This window comes from Cervus canadensis, chromosome X (genome assembly GCF_019320065.1).
Source record: "Cervus canadensis isolate Bull #8, Minnesota chromosome X, ASM1932006v1, whole genome shotgun sequence".
NCBI lineage: Eukaryota > Metazoa > Chordata > Mammalia > Artiodactyla > Cervidae > Cervus > Cervus canadensis.
This window is the reverse complement of record NC_057419.1, coordinates 51,916,260-51,930,418: the sequence shown is the minus strand read 5'-3', so window position 1 is coordinate 51,930,418 and position 14,159 is coordinate 51,916,260. Positions and strand designations below refer to the sequence as shown.

At 43.1% G+C, this 14,159-nt stretch overlaps 1 protein-coding gene across 4 annotated transcripts; it reads right to left on the bottom strand.

Moving 5' to 3' along the window:
• Positions 1-6,480: 6,480 nt before the first annotated feature.
• PAGE4 (PAGE family member 4) lies at positions 6,481-11,707 on the bottom strand. Of its 4 annotated transcripts, none has more exons than XM_043458879.1 (5): positions 11,636-11,707; positions 9,304-9,389; positions 8,723-8,828; positions 7,175-7,300; positions 6,481-6,594 (listed from the first exon to the last, which is right to left on the bottom strand). In XM_043458879.1, the coding sequence occupies exons 2-5, from the start codon at positions 9,379-9,381 to the stop codon at positions 6,581-6,583; spliced, it is 324 nt and encodes a 107-aa protein (XP_043314814.1). In that variant the 5' UTR covers positions 9,382-9,389; positions 11,636-11,707; the 3' UTR covers positions 6,481-6,580. The 4 variants fall into 4 exon arrangements, with proteins under 4 accessions (XP_043314814.1, XP_043314815.1, XP_043314816.1 ...); XM_043458880.1 differs by lacking the exon at positions 11,636-11,707 and adding an exon at positions 11,113-11,223; XM_043458881.1 differs by lacking the exon at positions 11,636-11,707 and adding an exon at positions 10,511-10,639.
• Between the last annotated feature and the right edge of the window lie 2,452 nt (positions 11,708-14,159).

The window sequence follows — 14,159 nt, the reverse complement described above, 5'->3', positions numbered from 1 at the left end:
GCAGGCCTGGACCCTGGATACAGAGGGGCAGAGCTCGCAAGGCCATTGGGCCCCAAGAGGCACGTCCCATGCCCATCTTACTGGTGTTCTGCACAGTTTGTGCCTGCTCCTTGCCTCCTCTGCACCTTTCCCTCGGGTTCCCAAGGCCACCGGTGGGCTGAGGTTTTGGCAGCCAGCCTTCTGGCCCAGGAGATACTGAGCCAGCCACCCGGGGGGTGGCGGGATGGACAGGGCACAACAAGGCCTGGCCTACTGCTGGCATCTCCCCTACAGCTGAGAGAGGGGCCTGAACTACAGGACACTGTCCCAAGACCCTCAAGCCCAGCAGAGGCCCGGCCCAGGCAGCAGGTGGGAGTGGCAGGAAACCAGCTTCCATCTGTGGAGCGGCCAGTCAGGGGGATGGGCGGCCATGCATCTTTGGGACCCCACTGTGCTGAGCTGGGAGTCATGGGGAGCAGCACCTAGGGGCTCACAAAGACTGAGCCCAGAGAAAGTGGCTTGGGTCTTGGGCAGCTTGGGCATGCTGGGAGGCAGCTGTAGGTGCTGGTACCAGGGAGTGCAGCCCAGTGAAGTGAAAAATCACACAGTCGTGTCTCTTTGCGACCCCATGGACTATACAGTCCATGGAATTCTCCAGGCCAGAATAGTGGAGTGGGTAGCCTTTCCCTTCTCCAGGGGATCTTCCCAACCCAATGATCAAACCCAGGTCTCCCGCATTGCAGGTGAATTCTTTACCAGCTAAGCCACAGGGAAAGCCCGCAGCCCAGGGCAGGTGTCAGAATGAGTCTCACGAGAAGCAGAGAGTCAGAGACAGTGTGTTCCAGGAAGAGTCTGCTGCCTGAGCTCCAGTGATGGCAGCCCTTGGCCCAGTACACACTGCCCTGCCTGTAGGGCTGTGCTGCCCCATTATGTTGTGGCTGAGTTCTCCCTGGTTAGCATGGACATCACCACCCCTCCACCTGGCCTCTTCCTCCAGGTAGGAGGTAATGCCTAGGCCTCCCAAGGTCAGAAGCAGGAGTTGGTTGTCAGGAGTCACAAGCCCTTAAGGAGGGTAGAATGCTGGTTACCACATACCTGAGGTCCCCAGAGTTACCCGGTGCCTCCCCTTCCTAAGCCAGTTCTTGTTTCCATCCCTTGAAGCACCCCAGTATCCTTCCAATAAATGCCTGCCCTTTTTGGTGTGTGATGAAACACTAAAATTGGTTCCCTGCTTTCATAGGCACCTAGTTTAACACACTTTCCAACCATCTGGCACCTCTCTCCTGCCCCTAGAGGACAGATGTAGAAACTGAGCATAGGGTCCAGGTTGTATTTAGTTTCCTTGTATCTTAGAGCAATCCAGTACTTGGTCATGGACTGGGAGGGGTAAAAGCCTGAAGGACCAATAGCAGTGCTGCTGCTGCTAAGTCCCTTCAGTCGTGTCCCACTCTGTGCGATCCCATAGACGGCAGCCCACCAGGCTCCTCCGCCCCTGGGATTCTCCAGGCAAGAACACTGGAGTGAGTTGCCATGTCCTTCTCCAATGCATGAAAGTGAAAAGTGAAAATGAAGTCGCTTAGCCGTGTCCGACTCTTAGCGACCCCATGGACTGCAGCCTACCAGGCTCCTCCATCCATGGGATTTTCCAGGCAAGAGTACTGGAGTGGGGTGCCATTGCCTTCTCCGATAGCAGTGCTAGATTACCCTAAAGGCCGACTAAGCAAGTGTTTAGGTTACCAGGCAGAACGGGGCTCCCAGCAATGAAAAACAGATTGCTAGAAACATTTGATATTCAAATTAGGTATTCAAAGAAACCACAAAATCAGCATCATGGGGAAAATATAAAAATCTTATCAATTTTTCATCATGAAATATATATGACAGGTGCAACCAAGGGCACTTCATAATCTTTCTGAGCCTCAGAGCCTCTAAGGATCTTAATGTGATCCTGGCAGAATGTCTCCAAGGCCTGGCTGAACCCTGGCCAACAACAGGAATCAAATGAGATTCCCCTGGTAAGGGTTCCGTGCACATCAGAACACAAGATGGCTGCAAAGCAAGTGACCACAAGCTTCTCTTTGAAAATATTTTAAAATTTAATAACAGATCTTTATTACTTTAGAAAAGCAGATATAATTATGGTCAAAATTAAAAAATCATAAAAGGGTATAAAGGAAAAAGTAGAAGTCTTCCTGTCTGGTTTCTAATCTTACCCATCCCTCTACTCAGAGAAATTTATACAGCCTTTATATTACTGTGGAAAGGTATGCTACTCTGATCCAAGGCCAACCCCTGCAACTGTGCTTTAAATCTTACCCCTACAGTCTTATCTTTCCATCCTCTACTGGACCACTCTCACCAGCACACAAACATGCCTGACATGCCATCACTGTACCAAAAAATAATCCCCCCTCAACCTCATTCTTTCTTCTTTACCACCAAAACTCCTCAAAATACATTTCTATAATGTCAACAAAACAAAGACAACATACTGAATGGGAAAAAATATTTACAAGTGATATGACTGATAAGGAATTAACGTCAAAGTATATAAACAGCTCATACATCAAAAAACTAATAACCCAATTTAAAAATGAGCAGACAATCTAAACAGACATTTTTCTAAAGACATACAGATTTGTAACAGGCATATGAAAAGATGCTCAACATCACTAATTATTAGAGAAATGCAAGTCAAAACAATGAGCTATTACCTTAACCTGTCAGATTGACTATCAATAAAAAGACCACAAATAAAAAATGTTAGAAGGATGTAGATAAAAGGGAACCCTTGTACACTATTGGTGGGAATGTAAATTAGTGCAGCCACTATGGCTTTCCTCTCTATCATAACTCCCACTAAAATGGCTCATATCAAGGTTTCTGGTGACATGTCTTGCCAAACTAACAGTAAATTCCTTTTTACCCTTCTTGTGTGACCTCTCAGCAGTATTTTAAATTGCCAACCACTTATTATTCCCCTAAGATTTTGATACCTCACCTAGTTTCTTTCTCTGGCAGCCATTTTTTCTTATCTTTTTTAAGTTCTACCTTTTGTAGAGTGCTCCAGGGCTCTGCCTCTAGCTCTCTTCTATGTAATCTAGCTCTACGTAATCTCTACCCAAGTGAGTTCTTGTGGATTCATGGCTTCAAATGCTATCTATATCCTGAATTCCAAATTTACTAAATTCATTATATCCAAATGCCTACTGACAACAGGACAATAAGCAATTAACACAACATTTAAAAGAGCAAGGGATAATATTGATACATTTTCTCATCCTGCTAGGCTAACTGGTCTACATAAAAACAAGATTAGTATAAGTTTGAAAACTCCTCAGGGACTTCCCTGGAGGTCTGGACAGTGGTTAAAACTCCATGGTTCCATTGCACAGGGTGCAGGTTCAATCCCTGGTCAAGGAACTAAGATCTCATATGCCACATGGTACAACCAAAAAAAAAAAAAAAAAAAGAAGAAGAAAGAAAACTCCTTAAACAGGAGTACCTAAATTGTGAGTTGTCAACTCAGTGAGGGCCGGTGTGAAAGAAATCCTCTCTGCACTAAGTTCTAGAGGGTAAGTTACCCACCCCATTTGAAACCAAATGATTTGGGAGCTAAACAATCCACTGAAAGACATTTGAAGCATATTTAAAAAGGAAGACTGGCATCTCACCATCTGTATGTTCACTGAGCTATAGAAAATCAGAGACCCATTCTAGTGCTGCAACCAGAATGAAATGTGATGACCAAGTTTTTAGAGCTTGAAATATTTCCCCTGGAAACAGGAGCCTAGTCTTTGCCTAGTGGTTTTAGAGAAAGAGCTGCCAGTGACAGCTGAGAGAAAAGAAACCAGTCTAGGAACATGCTCTACTACCACTCTGCGGGTATGGCAAGAATGAACTAGTCTCCTACAGGCTGAGTGGAGAGTTAGGAAAGCAGCAAGACTGAAGCCATTGCCCAAGGGTTCCTTGCCTTATCAAGGTAAGGGGACCACAGCACAATAATCTTGTTAAGTTTAAGTAAAGGATAGGAATATGAAGTTAGGTAGAGTACACCACTCATGTTCAACAATGAATATACATTCAAGCATGTATGGAATTTTTTTTACAAAAACTGACCATATGCTGGGTCATAAAACACATCTCAACAAATTTCAAAGAACTGAAATGCAGTGTATGTCCTCTTATAAATAACTGCACCAAAAAGAATGTACTGAATATGTTGTTGAATACTGAGTTTTCTGTCAGATAAAACCTTGTTAATTATAATGTACAACATGTAACAGACTTTTCTTGGGTTCCAAAATCACTATGGACAGTAACTGCAGCCATGAAATTAAAAGACATTTGCTCCCTGGAAGAAAAGCTATGACCAACCTAGACAGCATATTAAAAAGCAGATATCACTTTACCAACAAATGTCCGTATAGTCAAGGCTATGGTTTTTTCAGTAGTCATGTGTGGATGTGAGAGCTGGACCATAAAGAAGGCTGAGCACCAAAGAATTGGTGCTTTTGAACTGCGGTGCTGGAGAGGACTCTTGAGAGTCACTTGGACAACAAGGAGATCAAACCAGTCAATCCTGAAGGAAATCAACCCTGGATTTCCATTGGAAGGACTGATGCTGAAGCTCCAATAATTTGGCCACCTAATGCAAATAGCCATTGGAAAAGACCCTGATTCTGGGAAAGACTGAGGGCAGGAGTAGAAGGGGGCAACAGAGGATGAGATTGGTTGGATGGCATCATCAACTCAATGGACGTGAATCTGAGCAAACTCTGGGAGGTAGTGCAGGAGCCTGGTGTGCTGTAGTCCATGGGGTCTCAAAGAGTGGGACATGATGGAGCAACTGAACAACAAACTATGTACAAATCTTATATAGCCTTACTGATTTCTCCTTGTTGGCTCTTCCAATCTATTACATTTTGAAGCCATGCTATTAGATTCATATTTAAAACTGTTATTAAACTTTCCAATAAATTCAATTTTTCTACATGAAGTATCCCTTATTTCTAGCAATGTCTGTTTATCTTAAAGCCTATTTTTAGTTATTTTGTGTAGTGATATCATTTGTCCATCCTTTTACTTTCAACTTTCTGAATTCTTGTGTTTTAGCTGTGTCTCTTCCTAACAGTTCTATCAGTTATTTGCGCTATGTAACAAAAAGAAAGTGTTCAAATGTTTAAAGTTAACGTAGAAGTAATCCAAAATCCAAAGAAATCAGAAATAAAATTAGAACATTTTGAGTTGAGTAACTAAAGACCTATTTAAAGAGAAAATTATAATTTTAAAGTATATGCTTAAAAGGCTGAAAATTAATAAGCTAAACATCTCCAGCAGTTAGAAAAAGAACAGCAAATAGAGAAAGAAGAAATAATAAAGGTGAAAAATGAAACAGGATAGAATCAGTATAGCCAAAAGTTGGTTTTATTTTGAAAAGACTAGTCAAAAATATCAGTTAAACTTTGGTGAGGCTGATAAAAATGCAAGAGAGAAGGCACAATTTATCAGTACTAAGAATGAAAATGGCAGTGTCACTACAGATTCTGCAGACATTAGGAGGATAATAAGAGGCTATTATGAACAACTTTTTATAATGAAAATTTAGATAACATAGCCGAAGTCCTATAAAAATAAAACTTACCCAAACTGACTTAAGAACAGAAACCAAGATACTGAATCATTAAAACTTTCTTAAAAAGAGAACTCCAGGCCCAAATGGCCTCACTGACGAATTCTATCAAGCATTTAAGAAATATTTCCAATGTTAGATGAGTTCTACCAGCAAACAGAAAAAGGGGCTATTTATATCAACTCAGTTTATAAAACCAGAATAGCCCTTGATATCAAAACCCAATATGTAGAGTACATAAAAAAATTATGGACTAATTTAACTCATAAAGATTCAAAAATCCTGAACAAAACATTAGGAAAAGGAATACAACAATACAGAAAAGGGTCACTCCACATTAACAGATTAGTGGAGAAACATCAAGATCACCTTAATAGATGCAGAATGAGTGTTTGATAAAATTCAACAAATATCCATGGTAAGTACTCTTAGAAAACTAGGAGTAAACAGGAACTTTGATCTAATAGAGATCTAATTTAAAAAAACCTGTAGCATACATCATAGTAAAACATTGAAAATTTTCCCTTTGAGGTCAGGCATATGACAAAGATGTCCACTATCATCGTTTCTATTCAACACTATACTCAAAGGGTTCAGCCAGTGTCATAAGGTAAGGACAAAAAATGAAAGTTAGATTTAAAAGGAAGAAGCAAAACTATATAGAGTATGATTGGGTATGTATAAAATCCAAAAGAAGTAGACATAAACTATTAATAAGTTTAGCAAAGTTGCCAGATACAAAATTATACAAAAAAAAAAAAAAACAGCACTTCTACAGACCAGCTCTAAACATAACATGAAGAATCTTGAGATACCACTTATAATAGTATCAACTTCCTAGGAACAGACTGGACCAAAGACATGCATGATTTTTTCCAAGAAGCTGCAAATTTTTATTGAGAGAACTGATCAAGCCAAATAATCAACGTAACAGTATGCATGGCTTCAGCTTGTCTTCTTTTTAACTTCTCACTGTCCATCACCTAAAACATAAATGTAACAGTGGTACGTTACTTAGAACTTTACTTAGATAATAAAAAAGGTACACAAGACACTACAGTTTGGGTTTTATAAAATGAAACTAAAACCAGAACCCTGACTACTGTACATGCTTCCATGCTAATGAACATATTCAGGCATATGAGCACTAATTTTTTTTAATGCATCATTCTTTTTGGTGGTGTAAAGAAACAGATTAATCAAGCCCAGAACAGATTAAATCCTACTAGCCTATTTAAAGATAATTTAAGGAATGAGCAAAAACTGACAGTGATTTCAGTTGAAATAAAATTATCCAAGTAGCACTGAAGTATGTTAATTTATGTACTTTAAGAAGTATTTGATAACTTGCCTTGGGTTTAAAAGGACTTCCACTCTAAAGTAATAATTTCTTTCATGTTTTATAATTCAACAACATGGACCTGACAATTCATTTTTTTCCTCATGCAGTGTTTTGTGTCTGAACTACTTTTCAAATAATCTCTATATGTGCAATTTGTTATTAAATTATAATATTGCAGAAAACAACCACTTCACAACTTGCATTCTTAATAGATAATATACCTCCTTCCGGAATTTTAGCAGGCACCACATTAGGTGGAATCTTCCCTTTCACATCAGGGCCATCTCCAAGCTCACCCTCAATCTTTTCCACATCCATTTCCTGGCGGGGATTTTCAAATTCAGGTTCTGATGTAAATAGAGAGTTATTACTATAAGTGGCAAACTATAAATTGATGCTATTAAATAAAGCACTGGAGGTTAGCATTGCCCTAAATGTGATACATAAAAATGTAATGAGCACTAAATTTTTTTTATTATAAAGTGAAATTGTATTTTTCATATATTACCTCTTCTATGAATCTTTTTTCTAAAACTGTTTAAAACAAACTTAGTTGTCTCCTTTGTAACCTATATACACATTTATTGCACTCATTAGATCGGCTACTGTTTACATGAATTTCTCTGACAAGATTGTGAACTCAAGGCAGAAATCATTCTTGTTTGTATTTATATCCTCAGCACCCAGGTTAACCTGCCACCAAGACCTCATAAATGAGTGGGGGGGGGAATCTTTAAGCAAACCCAAACTGAAGAACATTTTATGAAAACAACTGGTTTGGCCTCCAAAAGATGTTAATCATGAAAGACAAATACTGAGGTACACTTCCAGGTTAAAGGAGTTCAAAGAGAGGTGACAACTAAATGCAATGGGTAGTCTTGGGCTGGATCCTGGGTCAGGAAAAAAATAAACACTATAAAGAACATTACTAGGCCAACTGACAAAACTGATTATTACTAGGCCAACTGACTACATATTTTTTCTCAATGTTAAATTCCTGTATTTGATCCCTGTACTGGGTTATGCAGGAGAATATCCCTGTTTTTAGGAGATACTTACTGAATTACTTGGAGAGTAAAGAGCTGTATTTGAAATTTACTCTCAAAATGGTTTCGCAATAATAATATGTATATTAATACCTAAAGCAAGGCTAATATATGGCAAAATATTAGCAATTGCTGAATCAAGGTAAAGAGGATACAGAAGTACACTGTGCCTTCTTACAACTTTTCTGTACTTTTTAAAACTTTTCTAAGTAAAAAGTTAAAAAAATATGTGACAACTACGTTATGGTTCAGGAAGACAAAAATATTGAAGACTTCTAGTAGCAACTACAATAGGGTTTCACATTTTTTATTTCTCTGCATTATAAATTTGAATTACAATCTAAGAGCTAACCAAAATGTATCTAGTTTTGCTTAAACTTTTGATTCAATGACTTCAGAAGCCCTGAAAACAACATTCCAAAAAGATCGAGTTTAACTAGTAAAATAGGGTATAATTTTGTCAAAATTTATTGTTGCTTCCTTTGATTTGCCAATTTAGGGCCTTGGAAAAAAATGCATTTCCCAAGCATGCCAAATTAAAACATAGGTGAGTAAAATGCTGAAGGAGGGAAAACTTATCAGAGAGAGGGACTGCAGTCAGCTGAAAAATATATCTTTTCCTTACCAAACAGGTTTCCAGCCAATTTTCAGGGAACCCTTTATACCTGTCACGGGTAAAACATCATAAATGAAATACAGATGGTCCCTCCATCCCCTCTTTACCTTGAACCACAGACGCTCCTCCTTCTTCCTCTTGTCCAGGTTCCATGTCTACATTCTGAGCTGGTGGTTCGTTGCGTTGCGGTTTTTTGCCACCTAGTTTCCGGGCCTTGAGGGGAGAGTAGGGGCAAATAAAAAGTATTGTTATTAATACTATGACAAGAGAAAACACAAATACACATGCTACATGGAGGTAACTAATCAACAATCTGAAGAGGCTTTTCCTGTTCCTATCTAAGTATTCTTAACAAAATTACTCTTCCTATAGAGAAAATACTCTAAGAAAGGAGTTATCTACAAGGACCAGTAATTCTCGAAACCGTCTTCATCTTTTCTGAACTGTGTGTTATTTATTAATAACCACAATAAAGAAGTCATAGGAATGATTTCCAGGCTCATATTAATATACCTATCCAAGCAATACCAGAACATAAGTCTCCTTGCTCTATATCTCAGTCATGAGATTCATCACTCAACTATTCTCAGCAAGATAGCCCTTTGTACAGCAAATCTATACTAGTTCAACTTAAAAATTTTTCTTTTATTAATTTCTGCTAATGGAAGTAAGATATTAAAGCACTTACAGCCACAGTTTCAGCCGTATCAGAAGACTCTTGACCATCTCCCCTTCCTCTAGATCTTGATCTTACTCGTGCACTCATATTTCACACTGAAAGTAGAAAACGGTGAACTGGAGAATGTAGTTAATTTTAAAAGACTATAATGGACTATCACCAAGCTGGTTGGAAATTCTTGCTACAATATAACATTATTAATAACATCAAATAAGGCTGTCTGCAAACCCCTTTATTTCTCTCACAGCCAATTTGACAGAGAAAGGACCTTCAAGTACTTGATTTAAAAAAAAGTTATGACCTTACTGAAGAAATTCGATCTCACTCTCTAACCCTTGAATATGGAGAGATTTTGTAATATACGGCCACGTCCACCTCATCACTTCCGACTCTGGATTCTGTGCTGTCGTCAGTTCCAGGGCCTCCAGGACCCAGGTACTTCAAATACTCGACCTCATCTGACTCGACCCTTCATCTGACCCCCTACCCTCCTCTGTGCACCGCCCTCCCTCTCCCGCCACCAGGACAAGAGGTATGGCGGCCGCGACACCTGTAAGATGAAAGACGACGACTTAAGGGCCTTCCTCCACAGAGGCCACAGATCGCATCGCCCAACCCACCAGAAGCCCAGTGGTTCCCTCTCACACGCACACACACTTAAATTCCAGACAGGACAGATCTGTGGATCTATCTGGTGAGTCTCAACCAGGTAGAAAGAACCCAGACACTAAGACGTGACCCGCAGAGGTCGGCACTCAGACCGCTTTGCACACACTTCACGCCAAGGGCCAATGGGTAAGTGAGCAACGCTGCGCATGCGCACTGCATCTACCCTGAGCCACGAGGGCTAAACCATTTCCCCGCCCCGCTCCCCTTCCCCAAGACTCTGTGCTGTTGCCAGTTTCGGTGCCTCCAGGACCAAGATACGGCAAATAACACCCCCGTGACTCTCCCCACGTTCATCTGACCCCCTGCCTTCCACCGCCCACCTCCCCCTCACACCCGACCCCCATCACCCCACTCCCCGCCCCACTCTCCCATCACCAGAACAAGGGCTATGGCTGCCGTGACACCTGTGAGGAGAAACACGATGACCTCGAGGACCTTCCTCCTCAAGAGGCTAAAGACCGTACTGCCTGACCAGTCTAAAGCCCACGGGCCCCGCCTCACATGCACGCACACTTAAACTCCAAACAAGATAGATCTGTGGACCTACCCAGTCAGTCTCAGCCAGGTAGAAAGAATCCAGATGCTAAAATGCGACCCGCAGAGCTCGGCAGCTAGACCGTTGTGCAAGTCCCACCCCAAGGGCCAACTGGAAAATGCGCAACCCTGGGCATGCGCACTCTCTCTTGTGAGACACCGTTGCCCCGCCCCGCCCCACCCCGCCCCACCCCGCCCCGCCTCGCTCCGCCCCGCCCCGCCTCGCTCCGCCCCGCCCCGCCTCGCCCCGCCCCCACCCAAGACTCCTGGATGGGTGCTCTGTCAGCAGTTCCGGTGCCTCCAGGACCCAAATAACACCCCCATGACTCGCCCCACATTCATCTGACCCCCTGCCCTCTGCTGCCCACCCCCTTCTTCCTCCCTGCCCCCAACCCCCCATTCCCACCCACCACCACCCCTCCCCCACCCCAGTCCTCCACCACTAGAACAAGAGCTATGGCGGCCGCAACACTTGTGAGGAGAAAGACGACGACCTTGAGGACCTTCCTCCTCAAAAGGCTAAAGACCACACTGCCTGACCAGTTTAAAGCCCTCTGGCTCACCCTCACATGCACACACACTTAAACTCCAGATAGGACTGATCTGTGGACCCACCTGGTCAGTCTCAGCCAGGTAGAAAGAACCCAGACGCTAAAACACGACCCGCAAACCTTGGCACCCAGACCACGTTGCACACGCTTCACCGCAAGGGCCGATGGGAAGGCACGCAACCCTGGGCATGCGCACTCTGTCTCCCGTGAGCCGCGTGGGTTGGTTCCCCCCCTCCCCAAAAGGATGACTCCCAGATATGTGTTCTGTTGCCAGTTCTGGTGCTTCCAGTGCTCAGATATCTCAAGTAATGCTCCTAAGACTTGCTTTTCTTTCAACTACCCTTCTCCCCTCTGGCCCACCATTCTTCCCTGTTCTGCCCCACTGCAAAGGGCCATAGCCGCGATGCCTGGTGAAGAGAAAAATGACGACCTCGAGGATCTTCCTCCTGGGAAGCCAAGTATTGCACTGCACCCACCCACCCAAATCCCCCTTGCTCACACTCACTCATTAACATCTGTTCACAAACCAGCTGTGACATAGCAGAGCACCTGGTGGAGAATCAGAAAGGGAATGAAAATCTACCTACCTTTCGTTGCCGCCGAAACAGGACCTCTGCAGAGTCAACTCCACCTGCCAAGCCCAAGCCTCCGAGGTGTGCGAGGTAACTCCCACGCGCCGGCTCAATAATGTGTATGTCACGTGGGCTATGGTTACAGCCCTCTCTGACCAGGTAGAGGCTCCGCCCCACCTGAAAGAGTGTTACATCCCAGTCCCAAAAGGGGTTTTTTTTTCTCCACACCAAAATCTTCCAGTCCCTCTCTCTCTAGAACATTCCCAACCCTGATTGAACGTTCCAAATTCCCTCAATGCAGCTGTTCGGTGGCCCTCAAGAAAGTCTTTAGTCTCCCCAGAGGTGTGTGAAAGCTCTTAGGATCTGAAAGAGTGCAAAGGCATTTTTAAGCACGAGAGGGATCCAGAAAATGTAAGAAAAGAGTCGATAAATCCAAATAAAACTGAAGCCTTAAACGGTCCTATGAGCCAACATTTCTGTTCTGGGATTTTGTGTTAAGGTAACTACCTTGCATGTGAACAAAGACCTAGATACATGGGACTTCCAAAGCAGCTTAATTTGTAAAAGTATGTTCACAGACTTGATATATCAGTAAACTGAGGCACATTTGAGATATGGCTGCCCATCAAAACGAATACTAAACGTTTGCTGTCATAGAGGTGCTGCTCACATTGTTATTAACTAGACACAGCCGGTTATGTAGTATTGTGTGTGTGCAACTTGATCCCAGTAGAAGTGGGAGGCTTTGGAGAAGTTTAACAGCACTATCACCACCAACTCTCCTCTCAGACAGTAAATATTCTTTGTTTTTCTGAAGTCAACAGTTTCCAGGGCTCCAGAGACATCTGGTTCTCCAAGGGTAACCCAGCAGATAAAATTCAGCCCTCAGGGTTGTAGGTCTTTTGTGCCTGGTGCACCTGGGTGGATTTCAACATCACTTAGGTGGTCTGGTCCTCTGCTCTCAGGGAAGAGGTGGGGTGAGGGGAAGGGAGGAGGACAGCAGCCCACTGTTCCTGCTTTGGGTGAACAAAGGTAGATGGGTACCTACAGGACGGGAAGGAATTTTCCCTGCCTTTCCCCACCCCCTCCTCCCTCCAAAAAAAAAAAAAAACCTTTTCTGTACTTGTATGTCCAGGACAGTTCCTGGGCCCTACAGGTTACCTTTAGAGAAGCACATATTCTTTGAAAATTAGAAAGATTCCCCTGTGGCAAAAATAGAATTACCACATCCCACCCTTTCTCCCTCCCTCTCCCTCATCCTCTCATACAAATAAGATATAGGTTATTTACAGCCAGGTATAAATATATGATTCTTCCTTAATCTCACCAATTAGAGATCACCAGTTTTAATATCTAATCAGGAGCTACTTCAAGGGCTTCCCTGATGGCTCAGCAGGTTAAAGAATCCACCTGCAGTGCAGGAGACAAAGGAGACAAGGGTTCCATCCTTGGGTTGGGAAGATCCCCTGGAGGAGGGCATGGCAACCCACTCCAATATTCTTGCCTGAAGAATCCCATGGACAGAGGAGCCTGGTGGGCTACAGTCCAAAGGGTCACAAAGAGTCAGACACAACTGAGCAACTAAGCGCACACACACACAGGAGCTAGTTCTACAACTCAGATTTTTTTATGTGTATGAAATAAAAATTTATTAAGAAGCACTGAGTTCTCACATTCTTTAATCAGCATAAACTGTGGGTGCTGACCTCAGTCTTATGTTTCTTCTCATGCAAAGCACTTTCTTTGACTTTTAGTCTTTTCTTATCTCCTTGAAAGGCTATCTGCAGCCCAGCTTCCTAACCTTGGGATTTTGCCTATATGCAGCAGCTATCTTCTCTGAGTAGGATCAAGTTTCTCCACGACACTGCAAAGTAGTTAGAGGAAAGTTGGGGCCATTTCTGTGTGAGAGCTTGGAGGCTGAACTGAAAAAGAAACCCTGTCTTGCCCAGTGCTGCAAGCCTTCCTGGGTAACCTCATCCTCAAGCAGTATTAGTGCAGAGCAAGTATTCTCACCAAGGACAGCCAGGCACTCCCAAGCCCTTGTTTGTATCACTGTGATGACTGTAGATATGATTTGATTTTGTTCTATGACACAGGTGATACCTGCTCCTTAGAAATAATTCAGTCACAAAGAATTGGCCAGTCCCACGGTCTTTGTCATTATTTAAATCCCAGTATAAAGTCACCCAACCTCACAGCAATTGTGTTGCTGGGACCACTGAGGGGAGCCACAAGGCATCCCCTCATGTCCCTTGACACTCCCCTTCCTCTCATTGAAAGTGAAAGTGTTAGTCGCTCAGTCATGTCCAACTCTTTGCAACCCCATGGACTGTAGCCCGCCAGGCTCCTCTGTCCATGGGATTCTCCAGGCAAGAATACTGGAATGGGTTGCCATTCCCTTCTCCAGGGGATCTTCCTGACTCAGGGATCGAACCCGGGTCTCCTGCATTGCAGGCAGATTCTTTACCATCTGGGCCACCAAGGAAGCCCTTCCTCAGGTTAGCAGAGGGGAAAAAAGACCCTTTATTCATCCATTTGC